General features: G+C 53.2%; 1 protein-coding gene across 1 annotated transcript; it reads left to right on the plus strand.

The window, feature by feature from the left end:
* Positions 1-1658: 1658 nt before the first annotated feature.
* FGF19 (fibroblast growth factor 19) lies at positions 1659-5285 on the plus strand. Its single transcript, XM_036099567.2, has 3 exons — positions 1659-1899; positions 2269-2372; positions 4969-5285. The coding sequence occupies exons 1-3, from the start codon at positions 1659-1661 to the stop codon at positions 5281-5283; spliced, it is 660 nt and encodes a 219-aa protein (XP_035955460.1). The 3' UTR covers positions 5284-5285.
* The last annotated feature ends 12814 nt before the right edge of the window (positions 5286-18099 follow it).

Raw genomic sequence — 18099 nt, forward strand, 5'->3', positions numbered from 1 at the left:
GAAGCAGTGGCTTTCTGAACCAAGACACGCAGCGTGGGGGTCCTGGTCTATAAAGCCTTTGAGATGATGTCTTTTTGTAAAGCCTTTCCTGGTGACATTTTCTGCACGCTCGGTCATTAACGCCAGTCACTGACTGGGGTATGAACATGGCCTTTACTCATTGAAATTCATTAGGCCTGGCACTGATTTCTCTCCCTGGATCCGACTGCTTGCCCGCCCATCGCCTTTGCGCTGAGACAGCATGGCTTTCCCCCCAAAACTGGCCTCCTGGGGGCCCCCACACCCCACACCTGGGGAATTGGAGAAGAAATGAGAATCAGTGTTGAGCCGAAGATCCCTAGGAGGACCCTTTCCTTCCCGCCAGGGCATTCTCTGGATGCTTTTTCCCTTTTCTGGGCATCACTAGAGAAAAGTCTGATTTGCAGGAGCGACTTCACCAAGTGGCCCCAATTTCCCGGCCTGGCGCCCGCCCCCAGCCCAGCAGCGCCCCTCACTGCCGCTCTGCCCCTCCCCGACCTCTCCTCCCCCAGTCCCCCAAGACATCGCGCCCTGGCCCGGGAGAAGAGCTCAGGGACCCAGGGACCGGACCAACGACAAAAGGCACTCAAACACAGAGGGGCCTCCCTGCGCTGCGCCTGGCCCGAGCTGGGAAGCCAGAGTTTCCCCGTCTGCAGAAGCAAGCCCACCTTGCCCCCGCGAAAGGCGCCTTCAGGACGACCGCCCATCCAGGCTCCAGCTCCGGGCACCGCCGCGCGCTCAAGCCGGCGCAGAGGCCGAAACCCGGGCGGAAGCGCCATCTAGCGCTCGCCGCGCGCCACTCCCCCATTGTTCCTCCCAGGACTCGAGCCCGGCCCCCCGTCGGGGGGCAATTTACCGGGGTAAAAGGGGCGGGAGGGGGGCCGGGATCGCGAGAACATAAGACCAGGAAAACGTGAGCTAGTCCGAGCGGCAGGGGGAAATTCTAATGGACGGCTTTGCATCTGGAGATATGACGGTTAGGACCGTCGTGGGAGGGAGTGGATGTGGGCTTTTAAGAAGAGAGAGCCCCAAAGCCAAGGCGAAGCTTCTCCGGACAGGGGGTGAGGGATGCAAAGGTCAGTGCCCCAGTCTCTGGTCACGGGGTTCCTGCTCCCAGCTCCTGCTAGCGCCCCGCCACGAGCGCATTCCCTGGGGGAGCCGGTGGTGTGGGGGCGGGGACCGGTTGTCTCCTTTATTGCTTTATAAAATCAAACTCTCCCAGCCAAGAGAGACCTGGCCCCCGGCCCCTGCGCTGCGGGGAGGAGCTCCCCGAACCCTCCGGTGAAACGGGGCCTCCTCCCCCAGATCCGGGAGGCCTGGGCGGGGTCACCCGGGCGGGGTCCGGGGAGGGGCTGGGGCAGGAGGCGGGGTGTGAGTGGGTGTGTGCGGGGGGCGGAGGGCTGATGCAATCCCGATAAGAAATGCTCGGGTGTCGCGGGCACCCACCCGCCGGGAGGGTAAGACGCACTATATAAGGCCGCTGGCCTCGAGCCGCCTGCCGTCGGAGCAGCAGCGCTGAGCGCCCAGAGCGCACCGCTGGCTCGAGGGACGCACCCCGCCTCGGCACGCACAGCTCTGCTGCCACCCAGCCTCCCGCACCCTCGCCGCCAGAACTGCGTGCGGAGCCCGAGGGAGGTGCCATGCGGAGCGCGCTGAGCCGGTGCGCGGTAGCCCGCGCCCTGGTCCTAGCCGGCCTCTGGCTGGCCGCAGCCGGGCGCCCCCTAGCCTTCTCGGACGCGGGGCCGCACGTGCACTACGGCTGGGGGGAGCCCATCCGCCTGCGGCACCTGTACACCGCCGGCCCCCACGGCCTCTCCAGCTGCTTCCTGCGCATCCGCGCCGACGGCGGGGTTGACTGCGCGCGGGGCCAGAGCGCGCACAGTGAGTGCCCACTCGCCCCGGTGCCCCTTCCCTTTACCTCCTTCGGGAACCCCACGTTTTGGCACCTCTGCGTTCTGCTCCCGGCCCGCGGCCCCTGACAGCGCGAGGAGCTGAGGGAGGGGGGGCGCCGGCACGTGGACCCACCGCACCCACGCGTTATCCTTCACTTGCCCCCTTCCCTTCCCGCGGACCCCCCACTCCCAGGAACCCCAGATCTTGGCGCTTGGGCGGCCCATTCCCTCCCCAGAGTCCTAGACAGCACAAGGAGGTGGGGGAGTGGGGGAGGGCCTGGGCCTGTGCACCCACCGCATCCACGTGCTGTGGGCCCCGCGGGTCCCCGCTGCAGTCTTCTGCTTCTCTCGCGCCCAGGTCTGGTGGAGATCAGGGCAGTCGCTCTGCGGACCGTGGCCATCAAGGGCGTGCACAGCGTCCGGTACCTCTGCATGGGCGCCGACGGCAGGATGCAAGGGCTGGTAGGTACCTCCACCGGGGAATACGCGCTAGGGCGCGGGACCTACGCCTGTCCCCAGGCGGGGCCCCGCAGGAGAGCAGGGCGCGCAGGATCGAATCCAGGCTCTCCTCGCTTCCTGCCCGGGTCCGGCATGGAGCTCGGAAGGGAAGACGGCGAAGGGCCAGATTAAGCTGAAGTGAGAATTTTTTTCTACGGAAGTTTATGGGTCCCGGCTAGTAGCCAGAGGGTGAGAGCTGCCTTTGCATTTTCAATTGCGCCGAAGGCCGGCCCAGTGGGACGGAGGAAACGTAGTATTCGGCTTTCTTTGACATTAAACAGTGAAACCCACCTCGGGCCTTTTCAGTCTCGGCCTGCGCGTGTGTGGTCCTCGCCTCCGTTTCCCTCCCTGCGGTAGGAAATAAAAGGAAGGCACGAGAAAGTATATTCACAACTTGGATCTTTTTTTAAAAAGCCAATCTTCAAATAAGTCAGAAAAAATTACATTTGGGATGGGGGAGATTTTTTTTCTTAATTTTTATCCACCAGAAAAGGGTGGTTTTTGGTGACACGTTAGAAGAATATTCCAGTGGCGTTTGTCCTCGTGTCGCGCTCACCTGTACTGCAGATGCTTTTGGGGGAGGGTGCTGGGGGGGGGGGACGGGCTGGGAAGGCCCAGGTAACCATTGAGGTCTCGGGGCAGGAAGTGTGTGGAAGCCGGGTCTCGGTCTCTGGGAACAAAAGGCTGGGAGTTCAAAGGGAGCCCGCGCCCCTCCCGCGCCCCCGGGCTCACAGAGGAGGCTGTGTGAGGTCCCGGCCCCGCGCAGGGCCTCAATGCAGCCCTGCTGGGCCGGGGGCGCGGCGGGAGGAGCTGGGCGAGGGGGGGCGGGGAGACCGCGCCTCCTGGGATCCCCCACCCCCCAGAAAAGATGCAGATGCCGGGCCTCCCCCGCAGCGCGAATCTTTTTAGTGTCCCAGTTGTTTTGTGCCTCGGAGGCCAGTTTATCCCATTTTTCCAGAGGGCCTGTTTCAGGTTTTACCGCGGAGTCCTGCGTGAAAGGACCAGAACGGAGGGAAAGAAAGGAGGTGGTCGGCTTGCTGAAAGCTGACACCCAAAGCCGCTCCAAACCCGCAGTTGCAACTTTTGTTGTGACATTTACTTGGGGCGGGGGAGTAGGGCTGGAGGACCCGCTGGCGCAGATGGGTCTAAACCACCATTCTAGTCCAAATTTTGGGGTGGGGGCTGTCCCTTCCCCTAAAATCCTGTTCTGCCTCTTGATCCCGTGTGTGGCTTAGCCAAGACGAGGATTTTTTTTTTTTTTTTTTTTTAATAAATTCCACTTTCTCCAAACAACTCGAAATCTTTTCCGTTTCTGTTTGGAGAAGAGAATGGGGTGCTGGTTTCTCCCAAAGAACCGGGAGAGTAAAATAGTGCCACCATTTGCTTTTCCTTCCCTTGTTTATTTATCAGTTTGCATTTCCCCCGCTGTCTGGTGGCTCTGTCTCAGTGCAGGGAGCTGGGCATGTTGTTGCCTCCTTAGACTTGAGCCTTATCAGCGCCTTATCAGCACAGCGCTCACCCACCTGCAGTTCAGCGACCTTTGTAGGCTTGCGCACAAACGGGACTGGGTGCCTCCCGGGGTTGTTTACTGCCCAGCACTCCTTGGCTCCCCGCCCTCTGTGTCCTCACCGGGTAATGACCTTCCCCAGTTTGGCACAGGACCTGGCCCCCTGGTATACCTCTCTGGCTACCAGCGTTCTGGGACCCCAGGGGCTGCTCTCTGCCCTTTGGCTTGCATTTCCCGCCACCCCGCTGGGTGCAGCCTCCGTCCTGGGCCTGGGGGGAGGGGGCCGTCTTTATCTTGGTAATCCTGGCAGGCTGCCTGGAAGGCTCTCTGGCCACCGAAGGAAGGAGCTTGCGGGGGGCTGAGGTTTCCTACAAGGGCACCAGACAAAAAGGCCTCAGAATGGCCCGCCGTTACTCAGGTCTAAATGGGGAATAGATGCTTTAATCTGGGCTCCAGACTGGATTAGGAGAGCACACCTAGTTTAGCCGTGTCTCCCCAAGTGTGGCCACCAGGAGCTTTTTCAAGTCAATAGTCCTGTGTTTCCCGTAAGGGTGAGGGGTGCAGACACGCATGTTTTCACTTCTGATTTTATGCTCTATTGCTCAGAACAAGACTAAATTTAAGAAGTGACATGATTTAGGGAGAGATATAAAAGATACACAGATATCAGTATATATAGGTATTGAGTACATACGTAAACCATACATGAAATATTATGTGAAGTATATGTGTATGTAAAGGTTATGAATGTATATAAGCACATATATGTATAAATTTATGTTAAAGTACGTATAATGTGTCATACTTAACGTTTAGTGTTATAATTTATCATATTTATATATGAGTATATGCTCGATGTGTATATTAATGTAACGCATACTTTATGTAAGTATGAATTTACACGGATAAGCACGTACTTTATATGTAACTACACACGGATACATAGGACCAATCATGTGGACCCAAGTGGGAGTATGTAGCTCAAATGCTCACCTGGTGGCGTCACCCCAGGGGGCTCCCACTGGTGCTTACGGCCACCCCTTTTCTCCCTAGCCTCAGTACTCTGCCGGAGACTGTGCTTTCGAGGAGGAGATCCGCCCCGACGGCTACAATGTGTACCGGTCTAAGAAGCACCGTCTCCCCGTCTCCCTGAGCAGTGCCAAACAGAGGCAGCTGTACAAGGACAGAGGCTTTCTGCCCCTGTCCCACTTCCTGCCCATGCTGCCCGGGAGCCCAGCAGAGCCAGGGGACCTCCAGGACCACGTGGAGTCTGATGGGTTTTCTGCCCCCCTAGAAACAGACAGCATGGACCCTTTTGGGATCGCCACCAAAATGGGACTAGTGAAGAGTCCCAGCTTCCAAAAATAAGTGGGGCTGTGGCCTCCCCTCCACCGCCCTTAGAGGCCAGGACCCCCGACCTGTGGTGCTTGCAAAGTGGGTTCTGGCTATGCTTCTACAAGTACAATCCTGGGCTCGTGCTCCGGGTAGCTTTAGGAAGAAACATCTAGAACTTGTACATATACAGAGTTGTACATTGGCTGTGCCAGTCCCTAGCGGATAGACATGTATGATCTTGAAATCGTAAGCCCTCCACCCCGCACCTTTGCCATTGCTGGACAACTTGCTGTGCTGCCCTGATTCCGCTTGAATACCTCCACTGACCGGGAACTCACTACCTTTGGGGAAGTTCTTAGGCCAAGCTGAAACGTTCTGCAGTTCTCTCTCCCGTCATTTCCAGTAGGGGCAGCCAGAAGAAAAGCGGTCATTTTAAACTCACGTACAGGTGATCAGCTTTGTGAAACCTTAGGTAAATTTGACTCTACCACATGAGAATTGATCGAGGTCTCCACTCCAAAGAGGATCGTTGGTTCTCCCCCAGCCCCTCCAGGACAGAACTGATCGGGCACAGGCATGGCCCACCAGGCTTTGGGAACAGGGAGAGCCCAGAGGCCTCCTCCAGCCTGGGTAAACCTTAAGAACTCCCCGCTACGGCTGCTTCTGGGACAGATGACCTTCACCGGACTACTTGGCAGTCTGCCCAGGGTCCATCGGGAATTCACTTGCCCCTCCCCTTGACCTCCAGCGCCCTGTACATAGCCAACACTTACCAGGGCTCACTGGTTCCCCTAAGTGAACGACCACCTGCTTGGGGGGGACTGGACGTGAGGACAGCCTCAGTAGCCCTCCTTCCCCGGGATCCCATCTGCTCTGGGCATGTGGGTTTCACACTTGAGTGCCCCTCTGGACAGAACCCCGCGGGCCCCCCCTTCCGGGTCTCCCGCACAGCGCTGCGGCTCTGGCGCGCTCCCTCCTTTCTCCAGCGCCGTGGATACGGACCAGAGAGGAGCAGACATGCCTTCTGGGGCTGTTTCCATGTTCCCAGCCCTTTGCGGGGCAGCGGGACTTGGCAGCCTCTCGCCTTAGGTAGACCTGCTCATCGCGTTCAAAAGCCAGGAGAGGTTAGATTGGGAAGCCCCCGGTCTTGCCAGTAACTTGCAGAAGCAGCGGGGAGAGGAGCCCTTCCCAGCACTTAGTTGCCAACGTGGTATTTATGCGTAATTTATTTTGTTGGATATGTACATCTCTCTATTTTCTTACTTTATTTATACCCCCCCCCAAGTTGTATTTATGATGTACGTGAGTTTTGTTTTCTACATTAAAGCACAATTTGTACCAAAAGTGGCGTTTCGTTACCCAGCTGGATGCCTGTGAGGGGGAGCGGGAAGGGAGGTAGACCCCGGCGCTGAGCGCAGAGGAGATGCTTCAGGTGTTTGCTGCATTTAAAATTGAACTTTCTACCGAAGCTCCTGGAAGCTCCTGGTTGTTGCAACCAGCCCCTAAGCTGAGGCTCAGATGGGTCGAATACTAGATGAGGTTAACCCAGTGGTGGAGGCTGCTTGGGCCTGGGTGCCGGCCTCCTCCTACCACCCCTGCTAGGAAGGAGTCTGTGTGGTGAGGGCAGCCACGGCGTGGGTGTGTGTCCGTGCAGGAAACAGACTCCAACTAGTAGTGTCCCCCTCTGCATATTGACATAGCTCTTTGCTGGGGGCAGGTGTTCCCGAGTGAGCTGGGATGATGAACAGCGACCCCGGCCTCTCCTCCGGCTAGATGCCGGTGGTAACCAGTCATTACGGCTACTAAAAATTGAGAAAGAAGTTGCTGCATGTCTTAGGGCAAAATTCTCCAACCAGCTGTTCATTCTGGACCAAATCATCCACTTCTCTGAGCCCCTGTGTCCTCACCTGTAAAACGGGGACAAGGATGGAGAGAGCAACGAGGAGTGGAGCTGCCATCCCATGCCTGGCACAGACTCCATCAGCGGGGAGTTACTGGGCACTCGTGTCGGCAGGTGGTCCACCGAAGATCAAAGTTAAAGTCTCCCGAGGCCATTTCTTGGGGCGCCTCCTGTGCCCCCTGCAAGTGCTCCCCGCTCCAAACTGGCATGCACCCCACACTGCGGACAAGCCCAGAGCTGACCCTCCACCGCTTGCTGCTCATGACGCTGCTTCACTCGAATGCCTCCCCCCCACCGCCCCAGGTGGCAAAGCCGAGTGGGTGACACCTGCTGACCACATCCTCTACCCCTTGTTCTACAGGTGAGGGAGTACAGGACCACAGAGGGAAGGCACGAGCCCAAAGCTGCATAGCCCGGAAGCAGCATGGCGGAAGGGCTGTGGGGTCAGGCCACGAATCCACCCCCCCACGCCTGTTAACTGTGTCACCTTGAGTGAGTCAAGTCACCCCATGATTCTGCGTCCTCGTGTGGACGGTGAGATGAACAAGGTGTGCATTGCAGGACTGTTGGGAGAATCGCGTGGAATTCTGTCTGCGAGATGCCTGGTACAGAGCGGGCTGCCAGACAGCAGCCCTCACCGGGACTAGAACTCGTGGCCCAGAACAGTTATTTCCACTGGTTCTTAAATTCGGTTGCCCGGTGGAATCACCTAGGGAAAAATCCAGTCGCTAGGCCACGTCCCCAGAGATCAGGTCTAATTGGAATGGGTATGGCCTGGACATTTAAGATTTTGTGAAGATCCCCGGTGATTCAAATGTGGAACCCAGGTTGACAGCCACAGGAAAACCGTTTACATGTGATCTTCTGTGTCCTGGAGACAAACACGTCAGGGAAAATGAAGTGGAGTGTCCTCCCCACAGCACAGCCGACAATAATGAGTAAATGTACATCTTTGTGAACTAATTCATACTAGAGTGTTGATGGTTAATACATTTTCACTCTGGGTCACGTTTTCACTTGACCTGGCAGCCAAAAAGCTGTGATGACCGTTTCTCTGGCTGACGTGGGCGCTCTGGCAGGAGAGGGGGAAGATTATTCTTCAAGGCTGCACCTTGCATTCACCCCCCTGACCTGCCTCTGCTCCTCATAGGAAGGTGGCCTTGCCCTCTTGTGGCACCTCCCTTCCCTGCCCTAGAGAGTTGTCAAGTCTAGCAAATAAAAACACGGCATGCCCAGTTAAATTTGAATTTCGGATAAGTAACACACTTTTTAGTAGAAGTCTGTCCCATGCAATATGAGACATACTTATGCTCAGAAATTATTCATTGTTCATCTGAAATTCAAACTTAACCAGGTGTCCTGTATTTTGTCTGGCAGCCCTACCTTTAGATCCACAGAACTGACGTGGGGTCAAATAACGAGAAAGTAAGTACCAGGGGCAGAAAGTGGCTCAATTGGATAAGCCTGTCCAGTGGTGAGATCCCAGAAGCAGAATGCAAAAGAATTCTTTCTTTGGGCTGTTTCTCCACCTGTGATGTGAGAATCCTTACCCTGCCTCAAGGCTGTTATCCTGGGGGGTGGTGCACCTTCCTGAAAGGCCGGGCGTGCCTGGCTTCGGGCATGCTGTGGGAATGGGGGTGGCTGGACAGCACCAGCGTCTCTCTGTCTCTTTGCATCTTCTCCCCTCGAAATGACAGGTGGTCCAGCAGCTGCAGCTTCTCTTCCATCCTCCTGCAGCCTCAGCAGGGGTGACAGACGGTCCTTTCCCACCAAAGGCTCCTACAAGGGTCCCAGAACCCTTCTTCTGTCCCATGTTAATTCCCCACGCGATTCCGGCAGCCGGGGGGGGGCCGGAATGCTCTGATTGGCCAGGCCTGGGTCACCCCCTCCATGCTGGGAGGGGTCAGCCTGGGACAGCTCAGGGATTGAGAGCGGGGTGCTTCCCCAGAGGAAAACCCCAGAGGGGACAGAATTCTCCCAAAATGCCTACATTTGTTGATTCACCATCCAGCGCGCTAAATTGGGTGAGCTTCCATCTTCTGGATCAGGAAACACCACCTAGAAATGATCCAAAAGACAGAGAAGTGTAAGGGGGCGGTGGGCATAAGGCCTCCCTGGACCCAGAAATTGGTCATCCAGTTAGAGAGGGCAGGAGAACAGCAGCCCCTGCCTTGGGTTCAGGGCACTATCAAGGTCATGAGAAGGGAATCTCAATTAGGGGATGGGGAGAGGAGAGAAGGGGTATCTTTTGCAACTAGGAGCAGAGGGAGAAAGACAGACAGACAGACAGACAAGAGATATATTAAGCACCCCATCACATATTGTTACAATTTTTGCCTCAACTGTCAAATATGATTTTAAAACGCTCAAGGATCATCTAAAGGTTTACTCCCGGTTTTCCCAGTCCGATGCTCTGTTCCTTCCTGAAGTTCCAAGCCCTTTTCTGTTACAATTTCTTTGTCTTCAGAGAACTTCCTTTTGCCACTCTTGAGAGGCAGGGTGGCTTTTGGCAACACGTTCTCCTCGCGCTCCCTCGGCCCGAGAATGGCTGTATTTCTCCATCCTTCCTGCTCGTCTGGTCTGCGGAGGGAGACAGAACTCAACCACTTTCTTCCTCCCCTTCCCTTCCTTCATCCCCCAGCGCCCCAGAACGTGACCGTCTTTGGAGATGGGGCCTTTAAAGGGGTGATTAAGGTAACATGAGGTCACCATGACGGGTGTCCTCATAAGAAGGGAGGAAGGACCGGGACGCACAGGGAGAAGACCCATCTTCTGCAAGCCAAGGAGGGAAGCCTCCCTCCGGAGCAGCCAAACAGCAGACTTCCAGCCTGCAGACCTGAGACGACAGATAAGTGTTGGGATTTTGGCACGGCGCGCTCAGCAAACTCCTGTCTGTCTCCGGATGGTCTGTTAGTGGCCAGACAGAGAAGGTGCACCTCATTCCGAGGGCCACGGGGGGCCACGGGGGTTACTCAGCACTGGGCTGCAGGTCCCTGGGAAGCTCCACCTGCCGCAGGGTGTAGCACAGAATGGGGGAAAGGGGGAGCCTGGGAGGAGTCCTCGCCGGCCGCAACTCTCACACCAGAGGCAGGACCCCTTGCCCTTTTGGGGGCCTCCACCTTCCAGCCTGTTGAATGGGGAGGGGGTCCTTGGATTCTGTGTGAGTTTCCTTTTAAAGGGGTGTGTATTTAATCACACTAATGCCAATGTGAGAGTTATTCTCCTTGTGAAAAAGCCACAAGAGATGAAGTCCCTCCTAGTCTACCCTGTCCCCGTCCCCATCCCCATCGGCTGCGTGTGTGTTGCCACATACTTGAGAGCCTCTGTGGTTCCAGGCGCCGCATACGCCCCTCTGCACCCCTCTGCCCTTGCTGCCCTCACCCCTGCCTCCCCGTCTACCTTCCGGCTTCCACTCCACTCTCTGGCCTCTTCACGGCTTCTCCGCGCTGACCACTCACCGTGGGCTCTTTAGTCTCCACAGCCTGGACCCATCCTGTCTGTCTCTTTGATCCAGTCTTTCCCAGCCACACCAGCTAAGCTAGCCCGCCTGGCCTGGCACAGGATCCCATCCACAGAGGATCCCATCCACAGGCCTGTCCTGTCCGAGGTCCTGGGTTGCCGCTCTGTCGCCTCTTCCCAGCAGCGCTCCCCAAACATCCTGTGTTCATTTCCTAGAGCTCCCATCACAAATTACAAAGAACCAGGAAGCTTAAAACAAGAAAAATTAATTCTCTCTGTCTGGAGTCCGGAAGTCCAAAATCAAGGTGTAGGTAGGGCCTCGCTCCCTCTGGAGCCATTAGGGGAGGATCCTTCCTGCCTCCTCCAACTTCTGGGGGGGGGGGCAGGCATCCCTGGGCTATGGCTGCACCCCTCCAGCATCTGCCTCTGTCTTCATGTGACCCCTCTGTGTGTCTGCTTTTCTGTGTTATAACATGACACCTGTCACTGGATGTAGGGCCCAGGCAGGTAATCCGGGATGATCTCGTCACAAAAGCCTTACTTCTGCAAAGCTACTTTTCCCAACTAAGGTCACATTCTCTAGTTCTAGGGGTTAAGACTTGGACACATCTTCTTGGGGCCATCATTCGACCCATGACAGATGGAAAGACATGAGTGGTGTTACTTTCTTGGAAAGGGTCTGCACGTTACAAATCTTTCCAGAGGCTGCCGGATTACACAGTCAATTTATCCAGAGGCAACTTTAATGCACACTAGGGCACAGTCAGTCCTCACAACCACCTCAACTGAATTTACCCGTAGGGAAGACTGAGAGCTGATGGGGAGGGTGCCAGGTCAGGGGTTTCACCCTCCACTGACACCAGCCGGGGTCTGCTAGGGCCCTGGCAGCTGGGCTCGGGAGAGCCCCAAGGCTCCTTCCTTGTCAGCTGCCTTGCCCTGTGGTTCCTGGGCCCCAGGTGGAGTGCCTGCTGCCCAGGTAGTGGGGGGGAGCCCAGGCCCAGGTGAAGCCTGGATTCAACAGCAGCCCTCGGGAGCTGGGCAGCGGGGCCCAGACCAAAGCAGGCTGATGGGGGAAAGCTCCAGAGCCTCTGTGCTCTTCCTGGGAGACCTGGGACGAAGTCTCCACGATCATGTTCCTCCATCAGAGCTGGGTAATGTCAGTTGGCCCGAGCGTGCATCCTCTATATGTGATCCGAGGGCTCAGAGCTGGACACGGGCGGTGGGCCAGGACCTGCTCTAATGGGGGCTGGGTAGGTAGAGGCTGGGGCAGGTGGTGATGGAGGGCCATGTGGTCTGCCCCTTAGAAGCCAAGTAGCGCCCCCCCAACGCCCCCCACCCTGGCCCAGCCTCAGTGTCCACCACGAGTAACTCTGATAAAATCCCTCTTCAAGGCACGTTTTTAAGAATTACAAATGATAACCTAAGAAAGGGTCTGACACACAGATAAGTGGGTCCTTACCATCGTTATTGCAGCCTGGCTGGGGAAATGGAAGTTCGGGATAAGAACGTTCCAGCCCGGTCGAAGGGCCGCGGAGAGGGATTTCCGAGCCCGGGCGGCAGGTGGCCAGAGCCGCGCTGGGAGGAGCGGCCGGAAGCGCAACGGCGCCCCCCAGTGGCGGGTGCCCCGGCACGGTCTCAGCCCTCCCGCGGGCTTGCGCGGTGGAGACGAACCTCGGACGCTGGACCCCAGGAGTGCTGCGAAGGGAGAGGAAGGCTCCTTCCCTTCTGCGCCCCAACATCAGATATACACCAGGAAGTTACCATGTTGCTAAGAGTCATTAATATATTTATTGCATGTCCTGCATGCCAGACACTCATTCTCTTATCAACCCTGCAAGAGGGTACTGCTGTATTCCTCCCATTTTACAGCTGAGCAAACTGAGGCCCCGGGGGGAGGTGAATTCCCCTAATGCCCAGCTGTGAGACTGCACTTAAGATCCCCAGAAAAGCTGGTTTCCTGGAATAGCACTACACACTGAGCAGAGGAGGAAGTGGAAAAAGGGGTTCCCATACTGGGTGTCTCCCCCCACCCCCCAAGGCTTACAGGGACCCCCAGCCTTGCCTTCCGATGTCACCGCCCTGTTGGGAGGGGGATAGTCAGGCCAGGAGAAGGAAGTGGCAAAGCTGGCCCCACAGCAATCCGGGCTGTGGACAGAGCCCAAGCAGGAATGCCTGTTCCACAGAGGCAGGAAAGGAGGGAGCTCTCCCAGGCGGGGGAGGGATGGGGGAAGCCAGGAGGGGCAGCAGGGAGGGAAAGCCCAGAGAGGGGTGCTGGGGCCAGAAGGGGTCACAGCCCTGGGAAGTCAGACACTGGAGGACCAGAGCTGAGGCCCTCTGAAGAAAGGAAGGGTGTCACAACGCAGAGACCCTCTACAGCCTCCACTAGGGGTTTGTGAGCCCTCACGCCTCCTCTCCAGGAACAGCAGGTTGGGGCTGGGGAGCAGGGCTGGGTCCTGCCTTCACAGCCCCATGCAGCCTCAACAGGCCCCTCTCTGAGGGGCCGCGGTGGAAGGCCACCCTCTACGGGGATGACCCTGCACTCCATGGTCAAACATGCCAGGCAAACAGCCCTGCTGGCCTCTGGCCCCTCCTCCCTCCCCTGGCCCAGGGGGGCCTTCCCAGCCACCTGCCAGCTGAGTTCTTTCACTTACTCACTTAACACCATCTGCAGAGCATCCACTCTGTCAAAGACCCTTTGCAAAGGAAGCTTCGCAAGTTTGGCATCTGCTAATATTCAAACATTCATATGTTCTTTTAGAACTGTATTTACTTTGAAAATCACAGTTTTGGAGACACCTCCGCCCAGCCCATACTGGAGTCTGTGTAAGCAGGAATGAGCCCTTCCTGGCAGAAACCACGGAGATGTCAAGGTGTGTGTTTGGGACTGCGGCACAGCCAAGCCTAAGCAAACGCAAGGGTGCATGGGAGAAGTTGGCGCCCTCTCAGTGAAAGGGCCAAAAACAGATCTTTGTGCTACTCTCCCCCAAATAGTCTCTGCTTCTCCATAAGCATATGACTCCCCTGAGACCAACCGAGCACTACAGAACTCTGGTGGGGCCTACTTGCCCAGACTCACCTTTTCTCCTTCTTGCATTTGGAAGCACTGATTAGGTCCCTGTGGGTCCCAGGGCAGTCAGGACCATGGAGTGATTAGGAGCTTGGGGGCGCTGGGGTCACAGGCTCTGGCCCAAATCTCAGAGCTTGTCCCAGGGGTGGAGGTTGACCCCTGCTGGCTGGGGCCCTTATGTGGGTGTGAGTGCTCCAAGAAGCCTCGTGGTCACCGGTCACAGCACCAGACCCTCAGTCCCCCCGCAGGTCTCCTACCGTTTGGCTGCAAGAGATTCCTGAGCAGGCAGGTAGAAAATGACCCTCCTAGGAAGGCACACTGGTCCAGCCACCGTGGACAACAGGATGGAGGTTCCTCCTCAAAAAGTTACAAATACAGCTACCTTGTTATCTAGTAATCACACTACTGGGTGTTTACCCCCAAAATACAAAAACACCAATTCAAAGGGATACATGCACCCCGATGTTTATAGCAGCATTATCTACAATAGCCAAATTATGGAAGCAGCCCAAGTGTCCATTGATTGATGAATGGATAAAGAAGAGGTGGTATATATACACAATGGAATATTCCTCAGCCTTCGGAAAGAATGAAATCTTGCCATTTGCAGGGCGCCTGGGTGGCTCAGTTGGTTAAGTGTCTGCCTTCGGCTCAGGTCATGATCCCAGGGTCCTGATGGAGCCCCACATCGGGCTCCCTGCTCAAGCAGGGGAGCCTGCTTCTCCCTCTCCTCCCGGCTTGTGCTCTCTCGCTATCTCTGTCACTATCTCTCTCTCTCAAATAAATAAATAAAATCTTAAAAAAAAAAGAATTTGAAATCACTTCTTTTTTTTTCTTCTGATTACAAAAGGCACTTTTGCTCCATGACTAAAAGAAAAATCAAACACAGAAACACCTACAGGAGAAGAGAAAGATTACTTATAATCTCATCAGTCCATTAGCCAGAAATGAGCACTCCAGCTCCGTAGCTAAGGACAGAATTAATCTGCAACAGGATAGGGCTCCTACCCTTGCAGATTATTTTTAAACATATATCAAAACTGGTTGAGAGACCCGCAGTTTTCTTCTTTAACCACCATGGGAACAAATGACACTTTTTTTTTTTTTTTAAGATTTTGTTTATTTATTTGACACAGAGAAATAGCGAGAGAGGAAACACAAGCAGGGGGAGCGGGAGAGGGAGAAGCAGGCTTCCCACTGAGCAGGGAGCCCGATGCGGGGCTTGATTCCAGGACCCTGGGATCATGACCTGAGCCAAAGGCAGACGCTTAATGACTGAGCCACCCAGGCGCCCCGACACATTTTGTTTTTAACTCACTAATACAATGGATGTGATTCCGGATTAGCAGTATAGATCTACATGTTCAGGTTTGGTTTGGTTAGTTTTGCAGGCTGCCGAGTATTTTGTGGCAGGTACATGTAGAATGTAAAAAAAGATCAATTCCAGTAAATGAATACTTTCCAATGAACTTTGAGGAATTTCATTTTTCACTTTAGTGATATCGATTTGGTTCTCTTTGAACTTGAACAAGAATATGTGAAACATTACAATTTTTCGAAGTGTATTCTATTTCATATGGTAGATTCCTAGGAGTTGATTATATCATCCCCTTTATACCTTTTGTTATAAATTAAGTATTTAATAATAGTCTATTGAAGTCATTAGAATAAATACAATCAAGGCAGCTTTCAGAGATCCTAAATATGGAAGCTCTATATCTTTGAAAACCTTTTTAGTTTTCGTTGTACCTATCCAAATTTATCATTTCTTTTTTTTTTTAAGATTTTATTTATTTATTTATTTTGACAGAAAGAGAGGGAACACAAGCAGGGGGAGTGGGAGACAGAGAAGCATGCTTCCCGCTGAGCAGAGCCCGACGTGGGGCTCCATCCCAGGACCTGGATCATGACTGAGCCGAAGGCAGACGCTTAACAACTGAGCCACCCAGGTGCCCCCAAATTTATCATTTCTTATTCCATTCAATTAAATGCAGAAATTTCAGTTCCTAAGATCTCTGCATAAGCAAATATCAGAATGTTTTCTCAAAAAACTAAGATAACAAGGAGAAATACTAATTCAGAGTTTTTCTACCTACTTTTTAATGAATTCAGTTGCTAAAAAGGACACTGAATTTGAAACTTATTTAAGGATTTTGAAATAAATTATATTTGTATGTTCAAATTCCCTTTCTCTACCCTGGAGGCTCTCTTTTTAAAGTCTGATTCCCTATTTGAAAATGAAGCAATTTGTGAACAAGTATTACAGATCCAAGGTAACACAACCAATCTTTTATCCTTTAATGTTAAAACAATCTGGTTTCAAGACAGTATTTTAGGAACATAACCATGGAACATATGGGGGAAAGATCTCTCCAAAGCTTTATTTTCAAAACAATAGTTTGAATGAATAGTGTTGATTTTTGTTACACATGTAATCTTTCAAAATTTTGCACAATTATTGAAAGTTTGAAATTAAAACTCATACTCTCTTATATACATCTTTATTTTTATTTTTTTTTAAAGATTTTATTTATTTATTTGAGACAGTGAGAGCACAAGTGGGAGGGAGGAGCAGACTCCCCGCTGAGCAGGGAGCCAGAGGACGATGCAGGGCTCATCCCAGGACCCGGGGATCATGACCTGAGCTGAAGGCAGACACTTAACTGACTGAGCCACCCAGACACCCCTGTATATGTCTTTATATCCATGGGTTTTATCCTATACTGGTCTGTTTCTCCACCACATACTCTTTTCCCATGCCAAAAGATGTAGCTTGTTTCATTTTCTTTCAGCTGATGAGGTTTATGTCTAAAAAATCTATTTTATATATGTAATAATGAGAGAACCATTCCCTTATTTGGGACATTTTTGTAATACAATGTTAACTTTCATTAACTCATTAATAGGTGGGGATAAGGGGGGGCACCTGGGTGGCTCAGATGGTTAAGCATCTGCCTTCGGCTCAGGTCATGATCCCGGGATCCTGGGATCGGGTCCCGCATCGGGCTCCCTGCTCCTTGGGGAGCCTGCTTCTCCCTCTGCCTCTCTTGCTCTCTCTCATAAATAAATAAATAAAATCTTTAAAAAAAAAAAATAGGTGGGGATAAGGGTATAACATTGTACATATATTATTATTTTTATGTGAAAATTCAAAGGGAAAAATGTAACAAAATTAGCAAAAATTAATTGGTGGCAGGGCTCCTGGGTGGTGCAGTTGGTTAAGCATCAGGCTCTTCTTTGTTTCAGTTCATGTCATGGTCTTGGGGTCCTGGGATGGAGCCCCTCATCTGCTCTGTGCTGAGCACTAAGTGGGTTTGGGATTCTCTCTCCCTCTCCCTCTGCCCCACCCCTGCACGCATGTGCTCTCTCACACACACTCTCTCTCTAATAAATACATACATTTTTTAAAGAAATATACCTGATCTTTAAAAAAAAATTAGTTGGTGGCCAGAGTGGTGGGAAAGCAGATTTGTTTGCTTGTTTTGCTCTTTTTCCTACATCCCAAAAGTTTTGTGATTTTATCTGCTGATGAAAAAAAACCCACCTAAAAATGAAAAGATATTTAATGAACAAAATATACAAAGTCTATTTAATTTCATCTTCTAAAAAAAAAAAGTTTTATGGGGCTTTTTTATGCTCCTAACTAAAGTTCATTGTGCAAACATGGACTACTACTACTCAGAAAAAAATATAAAAGAGGACATTTAAAAATTAATGTAATTCCAAAATCTAGATCTAGTCACTGTGGACATTTTGGTGTATTTTTATTCTTTTTACAAGCGTAATCGTTTAATGTAGTTGGGCTTGGAGGACGCGTAGACTTTTTTTCCTTGAACATCAGGAGCATTTTCCATGATCTTATTTTCGCCTCAAACATGATTTTTGGCGGCTGCTGGAGTCCTCGGGGTGCACGTGCAGACCGTGCTGCAGCGAACATCAGAGTAAGTCCTGGAGGTGAAGTTCCAAGGTCACGGGCACAGACACCCCCTTCTCCACTCTGCCTGCCTGACCGGTGAATCCCGCACTCAAGCCTTTGGCCCATCTCTTCGCCCCTGTTAGGATGCACTCATTGCTTATCCTATTTGGTAAGTTCTTTATAAACCAGACACATGATTCCCTTAGTTGTAGTATTTAGGACAAACACACCTCCAGATTGCTCCTTGGCTTTTAATGTTATCACCACTTTGGGCATGCGCGAGTTTGCATTTTCACGTAGTAAAATACATTGGTTTTCCCTTCGAGATTTCCTCCAGGCTCTTCTTGTGGAAAAACTGCATCCGCACGCTCACCTGGATGTCCCACGTAGCCTTTTAGGCCTTTTTTTGGCAAAGATTAAGTCTCGACTTCGCCGGCCCCGCCCCCGGCGCGCATGCGTCCGGGCCCCCGCGGCGCCGGCTGGGCCCTCGCGCGCGCCGTCCTTACC

The sequence above is a fragment of the Halichoerus grypus genome, chromosome 11, assembly GCF_964656455.1.
Source record: "Halichoerus grypus chromosome 11, mHalGry1.hap1.1, whole genome shotgun sequence".
NCBI classification, from domain to species: domain Eukaryota; kingdom Metazoa; phylum Chordata; class Mammalia; order Carnivora; family Phocidae; genus Halichoerus; species Halichoerus grypus.

Bases quoted from the DNA above. Each gene is read 5' to 3' on its own strand.
- FGF19 (XM_036099567.2), top strand. From the start codon at position 1,659: ATGCGGAGCGCGCTGAGCCGGTGCGCGGTAGCCCGCGCCCTGGTCCTA. The intron at 1,900-2,268 runs GTGAGTGCCCAC...TCTCGCGCCCAG, and splicing joins GCGGGGCCAGAGCGCGCACA to GTCTGGTGGAGATCAGGGCA. The intron at 2,373-4,968 runs GTAGGTACCTCC...TTTTCTCCCTAG, and splicing joins ACGGCAGGATGCAAGGGCTG to CCTCAGTACTCTGCCGGAGA.